Source organism: Apostichopus japonicus, chromosome 16 (genome assembly GCF_037975245.1).
Source record: "Apostichopus japonicus isolate 1M-3 chromosome 16, ASM3797524v1, whole genome shotgun sequence".
Taxonomy (NCBI): domain Eukaryota; kingdom Metazoa; phylum Echinodermata; class Holothuroidea; order Aspidochirotida; family Stichopodidae; genus Apostichopus; species Apostichopus japonicus.
The window spans coordinates 15,762,077-15,777,859 of NC_092576.1; the positions used below are offsets into that span (position 1 = coordinate 15,762,077).

The 15,783-nt window shown below is 39.6% G+C and overlaps 1 protein-coding gene and 1 non-coding gene across 3 annotated transcripts in view; both read right to left on the reverse strand.

The window, feature by feature from the left end:
• Positions 1-123: 123 nt before the first annotated feature.
• Positions 124-15,783, reverse strand: part of LOC139982420 (kinesin-II 95 kDa subunit-like) — a 31,254-nt gene continuing 15,594 nt past the window's right edge. For both annotated transcript variants that reach the window (XM_071995258.1, XM_071995260.1), the window contains exons 5-19: positions 14,741-14,865; positions 13,967-14,050; positions 13,166-13,245; positions 12,187-12,256; positions 11,415-11,507; positions 10,357-10,762; positions 9,834-9,967; positions 9,126-9,323; positions 7,964-8,083; positions 7,511-7,629; positions 6,809-6,925; positions 5,505-5,610; positions 2,908-3,047; positions 2,245-2,307; positions 124-1,203 (exon numbers count right to left, since the gene is read on the reverse strand). In XM_071995258.1, coding sequence (XP_071851359.1) covers positions 1,131-1,203; positions 2,245-2,307; positions 2,908-3,047; positions 5,505-5,610; positions 6,809-6,925; positions 7,511-7,629; positions 7,964-8,083; positions 9,126-9,323; positions 9,834-9,967; positions 10,357-10,762; positions 11,415-11,507; positions 12,187-12,256; positions 13,166-13,245; positions 13,967-14,050; positions 14,741-14,865 — 1,928 coding nt within the window. In that variant the 3' untranslated portion in view covers positions 124-1,130. The remainder of the gene's footprint in view (positions 1,204-2,244; positions 2,308-2,907; positions 3,048-5,504; positions 5,611-6,808; positions 6,926-7,510; positions 7,630-7,963; positions 8,084-9,125; positions 9,324-9,833; positions 9,968-10,356; positions 10,763-11,414; positions 11,508-12,186; positions 12,257-13,165; positions 13,246-13,966; positions 14,051-14,740; positions 14,866-15,783) is intronic.
• On the reverse strand, positions 12,732-12,803 carry Trnah-aug (transfer RNA histidin (anticodon AUG)). Its single transcript has one exon. It is a non-coding gene; the product is annotated as a tRNA-His (tRNA).

Below are 15,783 nucleotides of genomic sequence, written 5' to 3' on the forward strand. Positions count from 1 at the left end.
ATTGCTTTGGTACTTTCATTGATATAACCCAACTGCAAAATTGTAACCTTACATGAACATTCTTGCAACTGGTTTTTTAAGGGTAGCATCTTGTTATTTTCAGAAAAGGCCCCCGCCCCCCCCCCCCCCCCCCAAAAAAAAACCCAAAAAAGCAACAGCCAGGTTTAGAACATTAAATAACGTCTCATCTACATTTCAAAACAGTTAATTTCAGTATTTAGGTAAACGGTACAAAATTTTAGCCGACGTGAGTTTGACTCTACAAAGTTTGTACAAACGAAACTGTCCGCCTGGCAGTGTTACCAAATAATATTTTGGTTGCATACCAAACACACCTTTAGCTCACTGCACCCCCATATACTTCTATATAACAAAGCCGAAAGCCAGATGTTTATCTGAGCTTATAACCGATTATATTTTATTGCACCTACATGCTAGCATGCTGTACTTAATGAAAGCTTTTTAATGGTACCTAACTACTTCCAAGTGATATTGAACAATTACATCTTTTGCAACAGGCATTGACAGAAATGGTTTGATACTAGTTCTAACATGGATCCCCACTGCACAACTCAGGGTGAACTTGAGCTGGTATGGTGGTGTTGGTGAGTGTTATGAAACGTTGGGGTGTAGTTCTGGTGTGTAATGATGGTGCGAAATCTTTCGTTGCAAAACAGGAAACGCTCCCGAAGAAAGCAAAAACAAGGACAATGCCCTTGTCTCATACTGTGACCCCCCACACCTCCCCCCTCCCCCAATAATGGTGATTTCTTTTCATTGCACCTAGTACAAAGATTTGTATGGCTAGTTGTATATTACTGATTTATATCGTACTGATGATATATAAGTACATATCACACTGTTGTATCTCACCGCTTTACTATAAACAAGAAACAGAAAATATGACCTTCTATCAGAGAATTCAAAAGTTCATCTCATGTGCTGGCGACTTTCTCTGACTCGAGCCCACCATAACCTCAGATATTCGTGGTTTCCAGAAACTGAAGCAGAAATTGAGTCAGACTTGTCTGTGATGCAAATTTTCTTTTTTACAAACGGCTCACTTTTTTTTCAGAAGGAAGAAATCTTAAGGCGTGTTTTCCCATTCTGGCGTTGTGTGTCCTCCTCAATCACTTGGCGATCAGACCTCTGGCTGTGGGGTACAGTTCCGAGTTGCCGCCCGCCGACTTCTTTACCTTCGGTCTGGGGGTAAACGGGACACAAAAACAGAGTAACGTCGAAAGGCGCCCTCGCCGATGATGTGGTAAAATGGACCGAGAAGAGAAGACTGCACTTAATTTGCATATTCATGTGCAGGTCACATGATCCACCAGTCCTGATTGTGTTTTGAAACTTGTCAAAAGATCGGCATCGAATATGTAAGATTTGAAGGATCAAACGGTATCATCGTGATTTTACTTTTGTTGAATCGTATAATCTTTCCCACATTAGTTTATCTGTCACAATTAGCTCTCTCACACAGGTCTTCGTGTGATTTTTTAAACCACTGATAACCGATATCTTTCTCCAAGACTTTAAACTATGAATGAATTACCCTTACTATGACTGCTGCACATTACTATACAGCTGGTGGTTGCTAGGACCCATCGCTAAAAAAGCACTTCAGATTTGATTGACGAATACTTTATACTTTTAAAATTCTGGATACAGAATATCAGAACTTGTATAAATGCTACAATAGACATGATGAATAGGTCACAGAACCTATAGAAGTCAGAAAATCATAGTTGCCATGGCATTTATACTTACTTTTTGCTGAAGAGGTCAAACAACATGTAGAAGTCAGGAAATCTATGTCATGTTAGTTGCCATGGCTATTATACTTACTTTTTAGCTGAATAGGTCACACAACCTATACAAGCCAGTAATTCTTTCTTATGTTAGTTGCCATAGCAATTATACTTACATTTTGCTGAAATAGGTCACACAACCTATACAAGTCAGTAATTCTTTGCGATTTTAGTTGCCATGGCAATTATACTTACTTTTTGGCTGAATAGGTCACACAACCTATACAAGTCAGTAATTCTTTGTGATTTTAGTTGCCATGGCAATTATACTTACTTTTTGGCTGAATAGGTCACACAACCTTTACAAGTCAAGAAATGATTGTGCTGTTAGTTGCCATGGCAATTATAACTTTTGCTTACATAGAGGTCACACAACCTATAGAAAGTCACAAAATCATTGCCATGCTAGTTACCATGGCAATTCGATACTTACTTTTTCTCTTTTGCTTTTTCTTTCTTCACTTTCCCTTTGTTTCTGTTTGCAAAGACTGAAGGCCTGAGAAAACAAAACAACAACATCAACAACAATAATCAGCATGAGGCGATTAACCGTAATGCACTACAGGCCACGAGCATCAGTGGGGACAAAAATCTCAGAGCGATAAAAATGGCAGAAAAAGTCTTGAAAAAGTATCTTCCTAGAAATTCCGACTTGACAGGGTTATCTTCACTCCTTGAGGAGTGTTCAATATGACAATGAAATATTCTCAACAAAGGAAATTGGGTCTAAGCAGGAGATCAAATGCTCGTTGAGGCACGCCGTAATTGAAAATTCTTGAACTTTCTAGCTTATACGGAGTCAATTCTGAAGACTTTTTAAGTAGTAAATGAGGTTCTTTATTGCTTGTTTGAAATCATCAGATTTATCCTACCAGTTCGTTTATGACGCAGCTATCTTCCTAGCCTGAAATCTGCTAATGCTTTCATCAAAACTAATTAGAAAGCAGCAACATAAAATGTCCTCCACTTTTGACTGGAAGTTCACTGTTTACTAAGAGATGCTGGATATTGTCTGCAGAGTTAGGGTCAAAATGTTGCCCATCTCACCGGACCTTCCGTTTCCAACTTAATACTGTTTAATTCATCTCAAACTCACTGAATTTCCAGATCCAAATCGTCTTCATCTTGCAGAGCTGCGTCCAGGGCTGCTTGGACCCTGGGGGCCACCGAAGGTCCTTCGTAATCCCTAGTGGTCCTATTGGGCATGTCCAGTTCTACCTGTAAGACATTTTCAGCCTGAAGAGAGAGATCAGTGAACGAAATGTTTAAGGTGTCTTGTCAAACTTTGCAAAGCTTTGCCCTGTATCATGCGGTCACCTGTGACTGCACGCTATGGATGGCCGCTGTCGTTAGTCATGGAAGCTTGTGAGTTCGTGCTCAGGTTAAGCTAACTTCTGAGCCACGAACGAGCAGACCGCTTTCCTTTCATGATTTAAATGTAAAACTGTCAAATTTACCTAATTGGTGAGCTGATAACCTGCAACAGTCTGTTAATGTGACCCATGGCACCCTGGACACCTTGAACTGACTAGCAACAGTTTGTGTGACCACAGCATCTTGGATGCTTTGTACTGACTAGCATCAGTTTATTAATGTGACCGCGGCATAAGCTGATTATCTGCAACAGTGTGTTAATGTGACCATGGCATCTTGGATGCTTTGTACTGACTAGCATCAGTTTATTAATGTGACCCCAGCACATGCCAATAATTGCAATGGTTTGTTAGTGTGACCGCAGCATCTTGGATGTTTTGTACTGACTAGCATCAGTTTGATCATGTGACCGCGGCATATGCTGATAATTGCAATGGTTTGTTAATGTGAGCGCAGCATCTTGGATGCTTTGTACTGACTAGCATCAGTTTATTAACGTGACCGCGGCACATGCCAATAATTGCAACGGTTTGTTAATGTGACCGCAGCATCTTGGATGTTTTGTACTGCCTAGCATCACTTTGATCATGTGACCGCGGCATATGCTGATAATCTGAAACAGTGTGTTACTGTTACTGTGGCTACTGTTTACTGAGAATTATTTCGTTGACATCACAATGTATCTCACATCAGCTTGCTCATGTTCCAGTAACTTCATTAAAACAACTTTCCATTGCACTGTAAATGTGTTACTTCAGGCCATACAAAGTATCTTGTTTTCCTATTGAGTTTTCTGTCGTATATGAAAAGCTGTCAGGAAGGTCGTCTGTTAGACTAAGTAGGTCAGCCAGGGAGTCATATCCCAAAAAATGACAGGTGGTAGTAGAAATAGTTTCCCTCCCCTGCACCCCACCCCCCCTAACCCTTCCCCATCTTCAGCTGAATTGCCATCTTGGAACAGTCTGTTTGAGATAAACAATTGATGTAACGTCAGTGTACCTACAGAAAGATTGCCTTTATTGTTATGAATCTATATTTACCTTATACCCATGATCCCCCCCCACCAACTGCCCTCCCTGCCCCTCCTTCATCTCAGCTGCCATCTTGGCATACTTTGCTTTCAGGTCACTGTTGCACTGTTACACCTATAGTCCCAAAGGGTAACAATCTTTCACAACGGGTAATAATCTTTTGCTTACTCTATACCTGTGATTCCCCCCCCCCCCCTCCCCCATCTGTGCTGCCATCTTCGCATATTTTGCTGTAAGGTCATTGTTTAACCGTTTCAATTATAGTCCCAACGGGGTAATAATCTTTTGATTACCTTATACCTGGGATTTCCCCCCATCTGTGCTGCCATCTTTGCATATGTTGCTTTAAGGCCATTGTTTAACCGTTTCAATTATAGTCCCAATGGGGTAATAATCTTTTGATTACCTTATACCTGGGATTTCCCCCCATCTGTGCTGCAATCTTTGCATATGTTGCTTTAAGGCCATTGTTTAACCGTTTCAATTATAGTCCCAATGGGGTAATAATCTTTTGATTACCTTATACCTGGGATTTCCCCCCATCTGTGCTGCAATCTTTGCATATGTTGCTTTAAGGCCATTGTTTAACCGTTTCAATTATAGTCCCAATGGGGTAATAATCTTTTGATTACCTTATACCTGGGATTTCCCCCCATCTGTGCTGCCATCTTTGCATATGTTGCTTTAAGGCCATTGTTTAACCGTTTCAATTATAGTTCCAACGGGGTAATAATCTTTTGCTTACCTTATACCTGGGATTGCCCCCCATCTGTGCTGCCATCTTGGCATATTTTGCTTTAAGGCCATTGTTTCACCGTTACAATTATAGTTCCAACGGGGTAATAATCTTTTGATTACCTTATACCTGGGATTTCCCCCCATCTGTGCTGCCATCTTTGCATATGTTGCTTTAAGGCCATTGTTTAACCGTTTCAATTATAGTTCCAACGGGGTAATAATCTTTTGCTTACCTTATACCTGGGATTGCCCCCCATCTGTGCTGCCATCTTGGCATATGTTGCTTTAAGGCCATTGTTTAACCATTTCAATTATAGTTCCAATGGGGTAATAATCTTTTGATTACCTTATACCTGGGATTTCCCCCCATCTGTGCTGCCATCTTGGCATATGTTGCTTTAAGGTCATTGTTTCACCGATACAATTATAGTCCCAACGAGGGAAGAATTTTTTACTTACCTTGTACCCATGATCCCCCACCCCCTGCCCTCCCTCCATCCTCCCCCACCCCCCCTTTATCTCAGCTGCGGGGTAATAATCGTTTGCTTACCTTATACCTGGGATTGCCCCCCATCTGTGCTGCCATCTTGGCATAGTCTGTGACAGGTCTCCTGTTACCCACAGCAGACACAGGTCTCTTGGCCATCTGCTGAGGCCTACCGGAGGGGAGCGACAAATTAAAATGATTAGTACACAAATTCAATGTGCATAAAAACCAAGCTGCATCGACAAAATCATCCTCCCCTCCCCCCCCCCCCCCCCAACACCCTTACCTTAATAATATTTCAGTTTAGATTCTTAGAGCAAGGTAAGGAAGACACAATATTAAGATTGATACAGTTTGTTCAAATTATCCTGATTTTAATGTTGACTACATGTTTGCTCCTCCAGTTACATAATAAAGTTGTGATCAACATTTTAATGTTGTGACTGACACAGACATATTGGAGATTGACTTGAAATGAAGCAACATTTTAATGTTGTGACTGACACAGACATATTGGAGATTGACTTGAAATGAAGCAACACTTTATCTCAGATGTTACAGCGTACAAAACCATCTCTTGATAACAAATGTTACAGGGCTCTGTCCTCAATGCCAGTGGGATTTTTGTATAAGATTTTCAATAGACAGATTTGATTCATGTCATCTTTTATTCAAAATATAATATTATTTTCTTAATTAAATATTATAAAAATAATAATCATATATTATATAACATATAAAAATAATATATTACATAATATATATATATATATATAAATAATATATTATATAATATATATATAAATAATATATTATATTAAAAATATTATATCATAATGTATTAATAATATATGATATTAATAATTAAATATAATAAAAAAAAATTAATTAACTGAACCATTCTCACTGAATATAACATGATAACTGTTTATCTTGCAGTTGAACTAAAAACTAGCCTGTGAAGAAAGTACTAAAAACATGAACCACAAGTGTAGAATTAATTCATTTGATAAACTTTTTGAAAACATTGCTGTTCTAACTTATTTTGGTCTCCTTTCATCTCCTTGCGCCAGGTTCTATAACATCGCTGCCCACTGACAAGCACACTTCATCCTGACAGAAAACAAAGGCTTGACCACACTTCTGAGACTAACACCATACCCTCCGCACACCACCTCCATACCCGCTTGCCACCCTTCCCCACCATTTTCCTTTAAGCACCTTTGAAACAAAGTCATTCTCATTTGTAACTGAACCAAATCAACATTTCCCCCCTCCAATAAAACCAAAAACAACAACAAAACAAAACAAGAAGACCAAAAAACGAACAATAATGATGTTATAAAATGCTGCAAATGTCCACCTACCCTTCAGATTTTGCTAACAGTCTCAACATCCACTGGTCTCTTTCCTCATCAAACTCTGCTCTCTGGATGATCTTCGTCTTCTCCTCGGGAGGGATGAAGTTATCGATGATGAGGACTCTGGCAGAGATAAAAGGAATAAAAGAGTTGAGGAGAAAGAGGAGGAGGAGGAGGGGAAGGGGGGAGGAGGAGAAAGAGGAGGAACAGATATAAAGAAATCCTGTGCTACAAGATACAAATTTCATATGTGGATACCTGTGATTATCCCTCTAAATACCGGGCATTCTGTACAAATGTGTGTAATTTTGACACACATTGACACAGATTGGCCACATGCCAACCTTTGTCATACCTTGCAAACAAACCATGTTTGTTCTGGCAAAATGCTTGTGGTTTTTTACTGTACTAATGCTGTTGTACTTTCAGTTAAAGTCCAGTAAGTATTGTAAGCAACCGAAGAGACAAATTCATTATTTACATTGAATTCTTGGAGGTTTTGTACAAAACAATTAGCTTGCCTGTAACTTAGCAATAACTAGCCAGATAGCTGGGTTTGAATTTTAGCCTTTAACTTCAGCTCCCTCATGAGTTCATCCTGAGTTAGTTCTAATTCCTGCCTCTCCCTGACATGTTCCTCCTGGTGGCCTTACACTTACCTTACCTATAACTAAGTAATAACTAGTTAAATAGCAGAGTTTGACTTACTTTAATTTCAGCTCCCTCATGAGTTCATCCTGAGTTTGTTCTAATTCCTGCCTCTCTCTGACATGTTCCTCCTGGAGGTCTTGTATGTCACTCTTAACTGCCTGCAACTTGGCAAATAACTAGACAGAAACATAAACAATATCATAAAAAAAGAAGATCAACTATAAAAATGTCACAATTTACAAGAAAAGACCAAAACATGTTTCCAACACATTAACTGATTGTACATACAATTCAGTGTTTACAGTCACCTAAAGGAATGCTATGTAGAGAAACCTAAGGATATGACACTTCAACAAAACGAGGCATCCTCGTTTCCACGATGGAGGGTTCTCTTCCAAAAAAAAACAAGGAAGGCCCCTAGAGAAAAACAAATTGCGAACTATACTGATAAAAATAACAAGGAACGTCAATGTTTAACCTAATCGGATGTAAACCGATCATTACTCTCACCTTTTTCAGTTTCTTCGTTTTAATTTCCACTTCCTGTTGTAACGATGAGTAGGTGTCTCTCAGCTCCAACGTGCCTTCGTCTTTCGATTCCAGAGTCTGTTGCATCTCACGTTCTATCCTCTGGAGACATTAAAAACCAAATTAAAACAAAAGGATAATTTGGTAGTTAGGGACAGCATGATGTTGCCAAGCAAATTTTAATTACACTTTTGGTCTTACGCGAGTCAAAAGAGAGTCACAAAAACATGTCTAGACTGCTTTCATCGCTACATTTTTTTGCCGTACACATTTTCATGGTTGGATATTATGCTCAACGGTCGTTCTCACTTCTCTCAAATATTATCCCCACATGATTAGTGGGGGCTACTTACGAGGGAACGACTTACCTTCTGGACAAATTACTTATGCATTTTTCCGCGCCATCGGCGCTCAACTCACAAAAAAGAAACTACCACCAACTATACCGTAGCCTGCCAAGGGCAGCCGGTCTAGCCAGCTCTGTCTGGCTAGATCCGGTGCCTTGGCCTGGTCATTCTTTTCCTGTGACTTGCTCTGTTCAGTTCCTGATGTAAGTGCTACTTTTCACAACTCTCTGTGGTGTTACACATAAATATCACACAACTGTTGCAAAAGGCAAATGTCCCTTCCAGACCATTCTTTTCTCCCTCTCATTGTCCTTTTTTCCTCTCCAAGTTTTGACTCTTGCCAATCTGAAAAGCTAGTCCACATTCTCTCCCCTAACCACTCCCCTCCTTCCCCCCTCTCTCCTACCCTAGTACCATTTAATAATGTTGAGATGGATCAAAAATAGGTTCTAACACAGCTATAACAATACACTCCATTCTGCGTTACAGTCTGGAGAACTCTGGCAAATGTCTTCAATAGAATTGCAACATCATGTTTGCAACGTGATCTATCTATCTATCGATTTATATATCTATATTACATGTTTGGTTGGTTGGCATCTATCTTGGCGTAGAGTGCTCTATGCCCGGTGGACAGAGCGAAGTATAGATGAGAATTAGTCAAGACTGCTCTGTAGATAAATGAGTTCTTAAAAGGCAAAAATTTTAAATTTTGGCAAGATAGTAGGATTTCGTAGATTGTACTTGTCCGCATATATAACAAACAGAAGGCCGAAGTTTGAAGTCTAGCAGATTACCTTTTCCTCTGCTAGTTTCAGTCTCCTCTGCTCTAATTCTCTCTCCTGTTGGTCGGTGTGATCCATGATACTGGTCCCTCCCACCAGTAGTTTCCCTTCCATGGCCTGGATCTTAGACTGTAACGCATCTCTGGCCTCCTGCTGTTTACGGATCTGGTCTTGTCTCGATAAGACCTCTTGGACTAACCTCTGCTTCTCCTGTAATGTTCGATACAGGAAAAGATGAATTCCAGATAAAATGCCAAGTAAATTCAACCAAAGGAAATCAATTGCGTCATCTATAAAAAGTCAATTCAATTTTACCAAATTCAACTTCAGTTATATCAAAATTAATTCATAATTTACCAATTTAAACCTGCTCAATTCAATTGAACCAAATTAATTCCATTCAATTATATAGTGCTGTACAGGACTGTTAAGCACTGCGTACAATGCCCCGATAACCTGCATCATCAATTAACCAGGCTGATTTACAACAATGGAATTTTAGTATATATTAGTATATATTTCCTCTTGTTGACTCAATCCTTTGGTTACTAGATGTTTTGAAAATAATTTGGCCATTAACTTAATAGCTCATTTCACACATAATAAAACAATATTGGTTAATTAGAAATAAATATTACCCACTCTAGAATGTCATGACTAATCATGACCCTAGATAATCATGAATAATCATGATTAATCACTGAATAATCATGACTTTACCTCAGCAATCATGTTCTGATTGGCTAATATGGCTTGTTTCTCCTGCTCTAGTTTCTGTTGAGCCTCTTTATACATCTCCTCGTCATCTTCATCCTCCTCTTCGTCAGAGTCTACGATCTCTCCATCAGAACCGACTGAAGAATGGAAACGATCAAAATTGAAGAAGGAATCTGTCAAAATACCCCTCACCACAAGTATGATATTAGCCCCTCAAAGATAGCCCCTCCCCAAAAGTATGGTACTAGCCCCTTGAAGAGGGCCCCTCATCACAAGCATGGTATTAGCCCCTAACAGAGAACCCCTCACCACAAGCATGGTACTAGCCCCACAAAGAGAGCCCCTCTTCACGAGCATGGTATTATTAAATATCATCCAATTCATTTCATTTTTATATTTATTTCGTTTCCTCTATTTATTTCATTCGTTTTAAAAGGCGTTTGAATGATCTTAAGCTGCTACTTCATGTAGGACCAGTAATATCTTACACACCCATTTTTCACTTCAGACTACCGTCACCGTTTACCTTCTCCATTAGCTTTCTTTCTTCCTCTTCTCTTCTTCCGTTTCCCACCGCTGCCACCGTCTCCCTTCACAGCCAGCTGCTGCTTCAGCCTCGAAATCTCGTCCTGGAATTCTCTCAGGAGGGCGTCCTTGGGATCCTCGTTGATCTTGGGTTTGTTCTTGATGTTCTTGGCTCTGTTCGCATACCGGAGGGTCGTCACGGTCTCGTCAAAGTTGTAACTGGCCGGGCCGACGTTGGCCACCATGACCGTCCTGGCGTTCCCTCCGAGGGAGTCCTGCAGAAGCCGGGTCAGCTTCGAGTCTCGGTATGGAATGTGGTTGCTCTTTCCGTCGACCAGAGCTGAGATGACGTTACCCAAGGCTGAAAGTGAGAGGTTGATCTTGGTTGCTTCCTTCAAGCGCTCTCCCTGAAAGAAAGAAAGTAACCTTAGTTTTGTATTTCGGGTCATTCTTTAGTTACAGAACATAGAGAATATATATGTATATACATACATATATATATATATATATATATATATCAGTGTTTTAGCTACACTGGTTGGCGCCCATCGAACTTCGCCAGCACTAACGTTTGCCGACTGGTACTCCATGTAAAAAGTTCTAATACCGACCGTCACCCGCGCTTCTGATCGCCTGGTACAAAATTCAGTAAATAGTGTCAAGAAATGACTGTAAAAGAAATCACTCTCACTAAAATATATACACACACATACATACACACATATATATATATACCTTATACCCCTACCCCAGATGCGGAATTCGCAGGCAACCACCACTCCAGCAAATTCAACCGCCACCTGCAAACTCCTAGCTACAACCCTGATAGAAATATTTTTATATATATTTCCTCGGGCTAATTTTTCCTTTTTCTACAACAAAAAGTTGTATGTTATGAAAGATCTAAGGGTGCATGTTTAAATTGAAGAACCTGATACCGATAGCCAATTGTGGTTTATCCAAATTCATGCATTCCTTATAGTTTATGATACAGAGAAGCTGATATTTTTATTCTGCCAAAGTTTCTATCCTAAACTTAATGTAATGTTATTCAATCACCGTTGCGCCAGTCTTGGCCTGCCTTTCACTGCCCGCTAAATCCACCAGATTTAGTTTACCCACGCGTATATGATTCTCACCGTCAGGACCAAGCTGTAGAGATGAAAAACAGTAAATGGACTATGAAGTTTGCAATGAAGTTATCTAAAAGAAGTTGCAAGAATATCCTACAGTCTAGAAGAATACAGGATCATGTGACACATGCAATGATGATGATGATAGATGGAGGTGGTGGTGATGATGGTTATGATGATAGATGGTGATGATGATTGGTATGGTGATGGTGGTGATCATGATGATGCTGGTGATGGTGGTGATGATGATGATGATGATGATGATGATGATGATGATGATGATGATGATGATGATGATTGTGATGATGATGATTGTGATGATGTTGATGATTGTGATTAAGTTGATGGGGATGCTAATGGTGATTGAGATGATGATTGTGATGATGTTGATGATTGTGACATTGATGCTGATGATGATATTGATGATGGTGATGATGATTGTGATGATGGTGGTGATTGTGATGATGATGACCATGGTAGTGGTGATATAGATGATGAAAAGTTGGAGCCTTCTGAAATCCTATACAAAATTTTGAACACTAAATCATTCCCTGTACTATGTACTATCTGGGTATTTTAGTGAGCCACCCACCAAACAGTGTACTCGGGATAGGGTATACTATGTAATATCTGAGTCTTGCATCATCTTTGAGGTGGAAGTGTGTGATAGAGTGTGAAGGATGTGGCATACAACTTACCTCACTGCATTCAATGGTGATAATGAAGATAGCATGTGAGCGGGAGCTGTGTTCGTTCATGTTGGTCGACCTGTGAAAGACAGAAAAGATTAATATACATCTAGATTTCAATGTGGTTTCATGACTTGCAAGGACAACTAATATTAAAGAGCAGAAACTGTAACTAACTGTAAAAGTCTACACTAATTAGATGTCATTACTCTTCAACAGAATTCCAGTTTAACACTGCTACCCACGTTAAATCATAATTTGCAGTATTTTGGTTGGACAGGACCACTCTAATGGCAAAATTTAAAACAAGTTTTTTGGTTTTTTTTAACAAGTTTGGCTTCAGTTGAGTTAATCAGCAAGGCTAGGAAGAGATAGGCAAAGATATATTCCCAATGCAATTAAAAATGACCAATGAATGCAACATATTTATATATATTATATTTATATATAAACTATATTCATATATAAATTATAAATATATGTATAGATATTTATATTTATATAGAATTGAAATCATAATGAGTTGGAAAATCAAGAACAGTGAAAAAACTTCCAGTCTCCACTGGGATTCGAACCCAGGCCTCCCGCTTCATATGCGGACACCCTAACCACTAGGCTATGGACGCTGATTGTATGTCCTTAGGTTCGAAACCGGTAAGGAAGGTCGTAATTCCACTGTAGGTGTTTGTCACCTGTATCGAACAATACTAGTTCTGTTTTTGGTGACATATTTTGCCTTACTCTAGAGATATATTTACCTAATTTATACTTGAGTAGAAAAAAACGTGTCCAATAAATGGGCTTTAAGGCAGAGGTGTTACAGGGAAACATATCTTTCCCCTTAACGAAGGTTACCATTTTCAGGGTATGACATAATGCTAGAGAAGAGTAACAGCCTTCTATACAGCCTGTAATGCAGACTGTCAAGGCTCTCGGGATATCTTATCTCAACTATTTTTCATTCCTTGGTTACAAGCATTTGGCTCACCCGACGGAACGGTTAGTGTTTCCCACCGTCATCACGTGTTCGATCTCCTTGACGCCTTTGGTCACGAAAGACGAGAGATCCTGTATCGCAAAGTGAGGAGGAGGAGGAAGCAGATTGCGACATAGTTATCATGAGACGAACTGAGATACTAAACGGAAAAATTACAGAGACGAACAAACCAGTTTTTTTTTTTTAATTCTGCGTTAGACAATGAAGTAGCAACCAATGATACCACGCCCCTACGTCACAAATGTCGTCAGAAGCGCCTAACAATCACAATATTACCACGGCCAACGATATCCTGTCAAACATAGAGACAATCCCTGCACATGGCAGCAGCTAAATAGCGCCAAGCTGATAGTTTTATCTCACAGGTAACCATTTTTACACCTGGGTGAGGAGAGGCAAAGGAGATAAAGTGCCTTGCCCTAGGACACAACACAATGATCTGGCCAGGACTCCAACCTGCAATCCTTAGATTACAAGTCCAAGTGCTGCCTTAACCACTTGACCGCAATGCTCAATGACCATAGTGTTTCATTAAAGAAAAATAAGATTCGATTTATAGAAGAAAATATGATATCATGGCTACTCTTCACCCCAAGAGAAACACGACTAGTTCCTAATGCGTTCCCGTACAGCTCACCAGTGAGCACTGATCTCTTTTCTGTCCCAAGAACCCTATCCGTCTTTTCCCCTTAATATGTACTTCAATCTAACACTGGTTGTTTATTTACTTTAGATACCGATATGAATTTTAAAATAACCTTGAAGAAAAAGAAGCCAAAAATTGGGACTTACCTTAACATACACACCAGTGTCTGGTCTTTCCTTCAGTTCTAACCGCTTACTCTGATCTTTTGCCAACAAATCCCTGACTTCCTCCTGAAGGATGACAAAACATAAGCAGTGAAAACCACAGAACTTTGCAAAAATTGCAGTATAGGCTCAAGTTTGCATGTGCTACAGTGTGTTAGGATAACAGTTTTTGTCCCCTAGGTAGAAAAGAAATCATGGATATTCCGTGAATTAGCGGAAAAAGCTCATGCCTGTATTAAGATCCAACCATTAACCGATGAAACATTTGAAACCAAAGTTATTAGTTTGAATGAATGAATGTTTAAGTTGCTCCAGTAGATTCCAAGTTACTGAGATACGATAAATGTGTTTGTATGAACCATATGAAAGCTGTTATATTTCTTGATGATACCCTTCCCTCAGAATATCAGGCCGGAAACTTTCTCGATTTTGTCGGGTAAATGTATCGTAGTGATGAATGTCACACCGTTTGAAACTTTCTTCCGAGTTGACAGATTCATTTTTTAATTTTTTTTTTTCACAATATCAGACTGGACACATTCCCCAATTTGGTCAGGTAAATGTATCGTAGTGATGAAAGTCGTACCGTTTGAAACTTTCTTCCGAGTGGACAAATTCGTCCTTCATGATTTTTTGCACTGAAAGACTGAGGCAATGCACACATGTTTTTACGTTTCAACCTGACAAATAAAAATGACCTGCGTACTTCTCTTTCGATCGATTGCCGTACACCGTGTGACTTCATAACCCCCTTACCTGGTAGATTTCTAAATAAGATGCCCTGACTAAAAACTGTTGGTTTTGAGTTCTGGCGATGTGTGTGAAGATGTGCTCAAAGGAGTTTGGTATGACACCTCTCTGATTCTCATCAGATCTGACCCCTGGAAATTAAAAAAACAAAGGAGGTATTCTAAAACAGACGCTGGTGATAGGGTCACAAGGTCAAGGCTTTTGTAAAATCAATAAAAAAAAAAGTACAATGATGGCTGCAAAAACAGCAAACTGTTTATGACTACTGAATATTCATCAAAAATTCATAATTTGAGTTGAAGGATTCTTGTTTTTGAGACCTAATGGCTAATTACAATGCTCATATGTGTATCTGCAACTTACATCCATGATAATATGTAAATAGTGGCAAATTGTTTAAGATTTAAACCACACCCATGCTGTACCTTCTTCACAATCTTCCAGCTGCCACTGTCACCTCCCTTCTACCCACCTTGAAGAAATGTGCCCACATGTGGTAAGATAGGAATAGTGACTTATTGTTTAACAATTGAACCACACCCTGCTGTACCTCCTTCCTAACTGTTCTGCCTCCACCTTTCCCTCCTGCCACCACCTGGACAATACCTCTCTGCCATCACCCCCAGCCAATTGTGTCCATAAAAGGATAGACCCTCAACCGCAACCATCCACGAGAAACACGAATAAAGTCATAAACTTACAACACTAAATAAATTGACCCTGAGAAACTTGAAAAAAATATTTCTTCAAGGTGAGGACTGGGTAGGATTGCTTTTAGCTGTGACATGAACGGTTTATGTGCGTGCTACGCTTCGAGATGATATGAGCCAATGGCATTGACAAGTCTAGAACACATTGAACGTGGGATGAAATGCTACAGAGCTCAACAACCACCAGTCATGACTTTCCACTTGGCGAAGATTTTGGCGCATGAAGTGAATTTACAAACTTGTTTATGAATGAATACCCAGGGAGCCACAGTTAATACTTTTCATGACCCATGAAACTACTGCCTACTGTACAACCAGGAACATAAGTAGCACATTAAT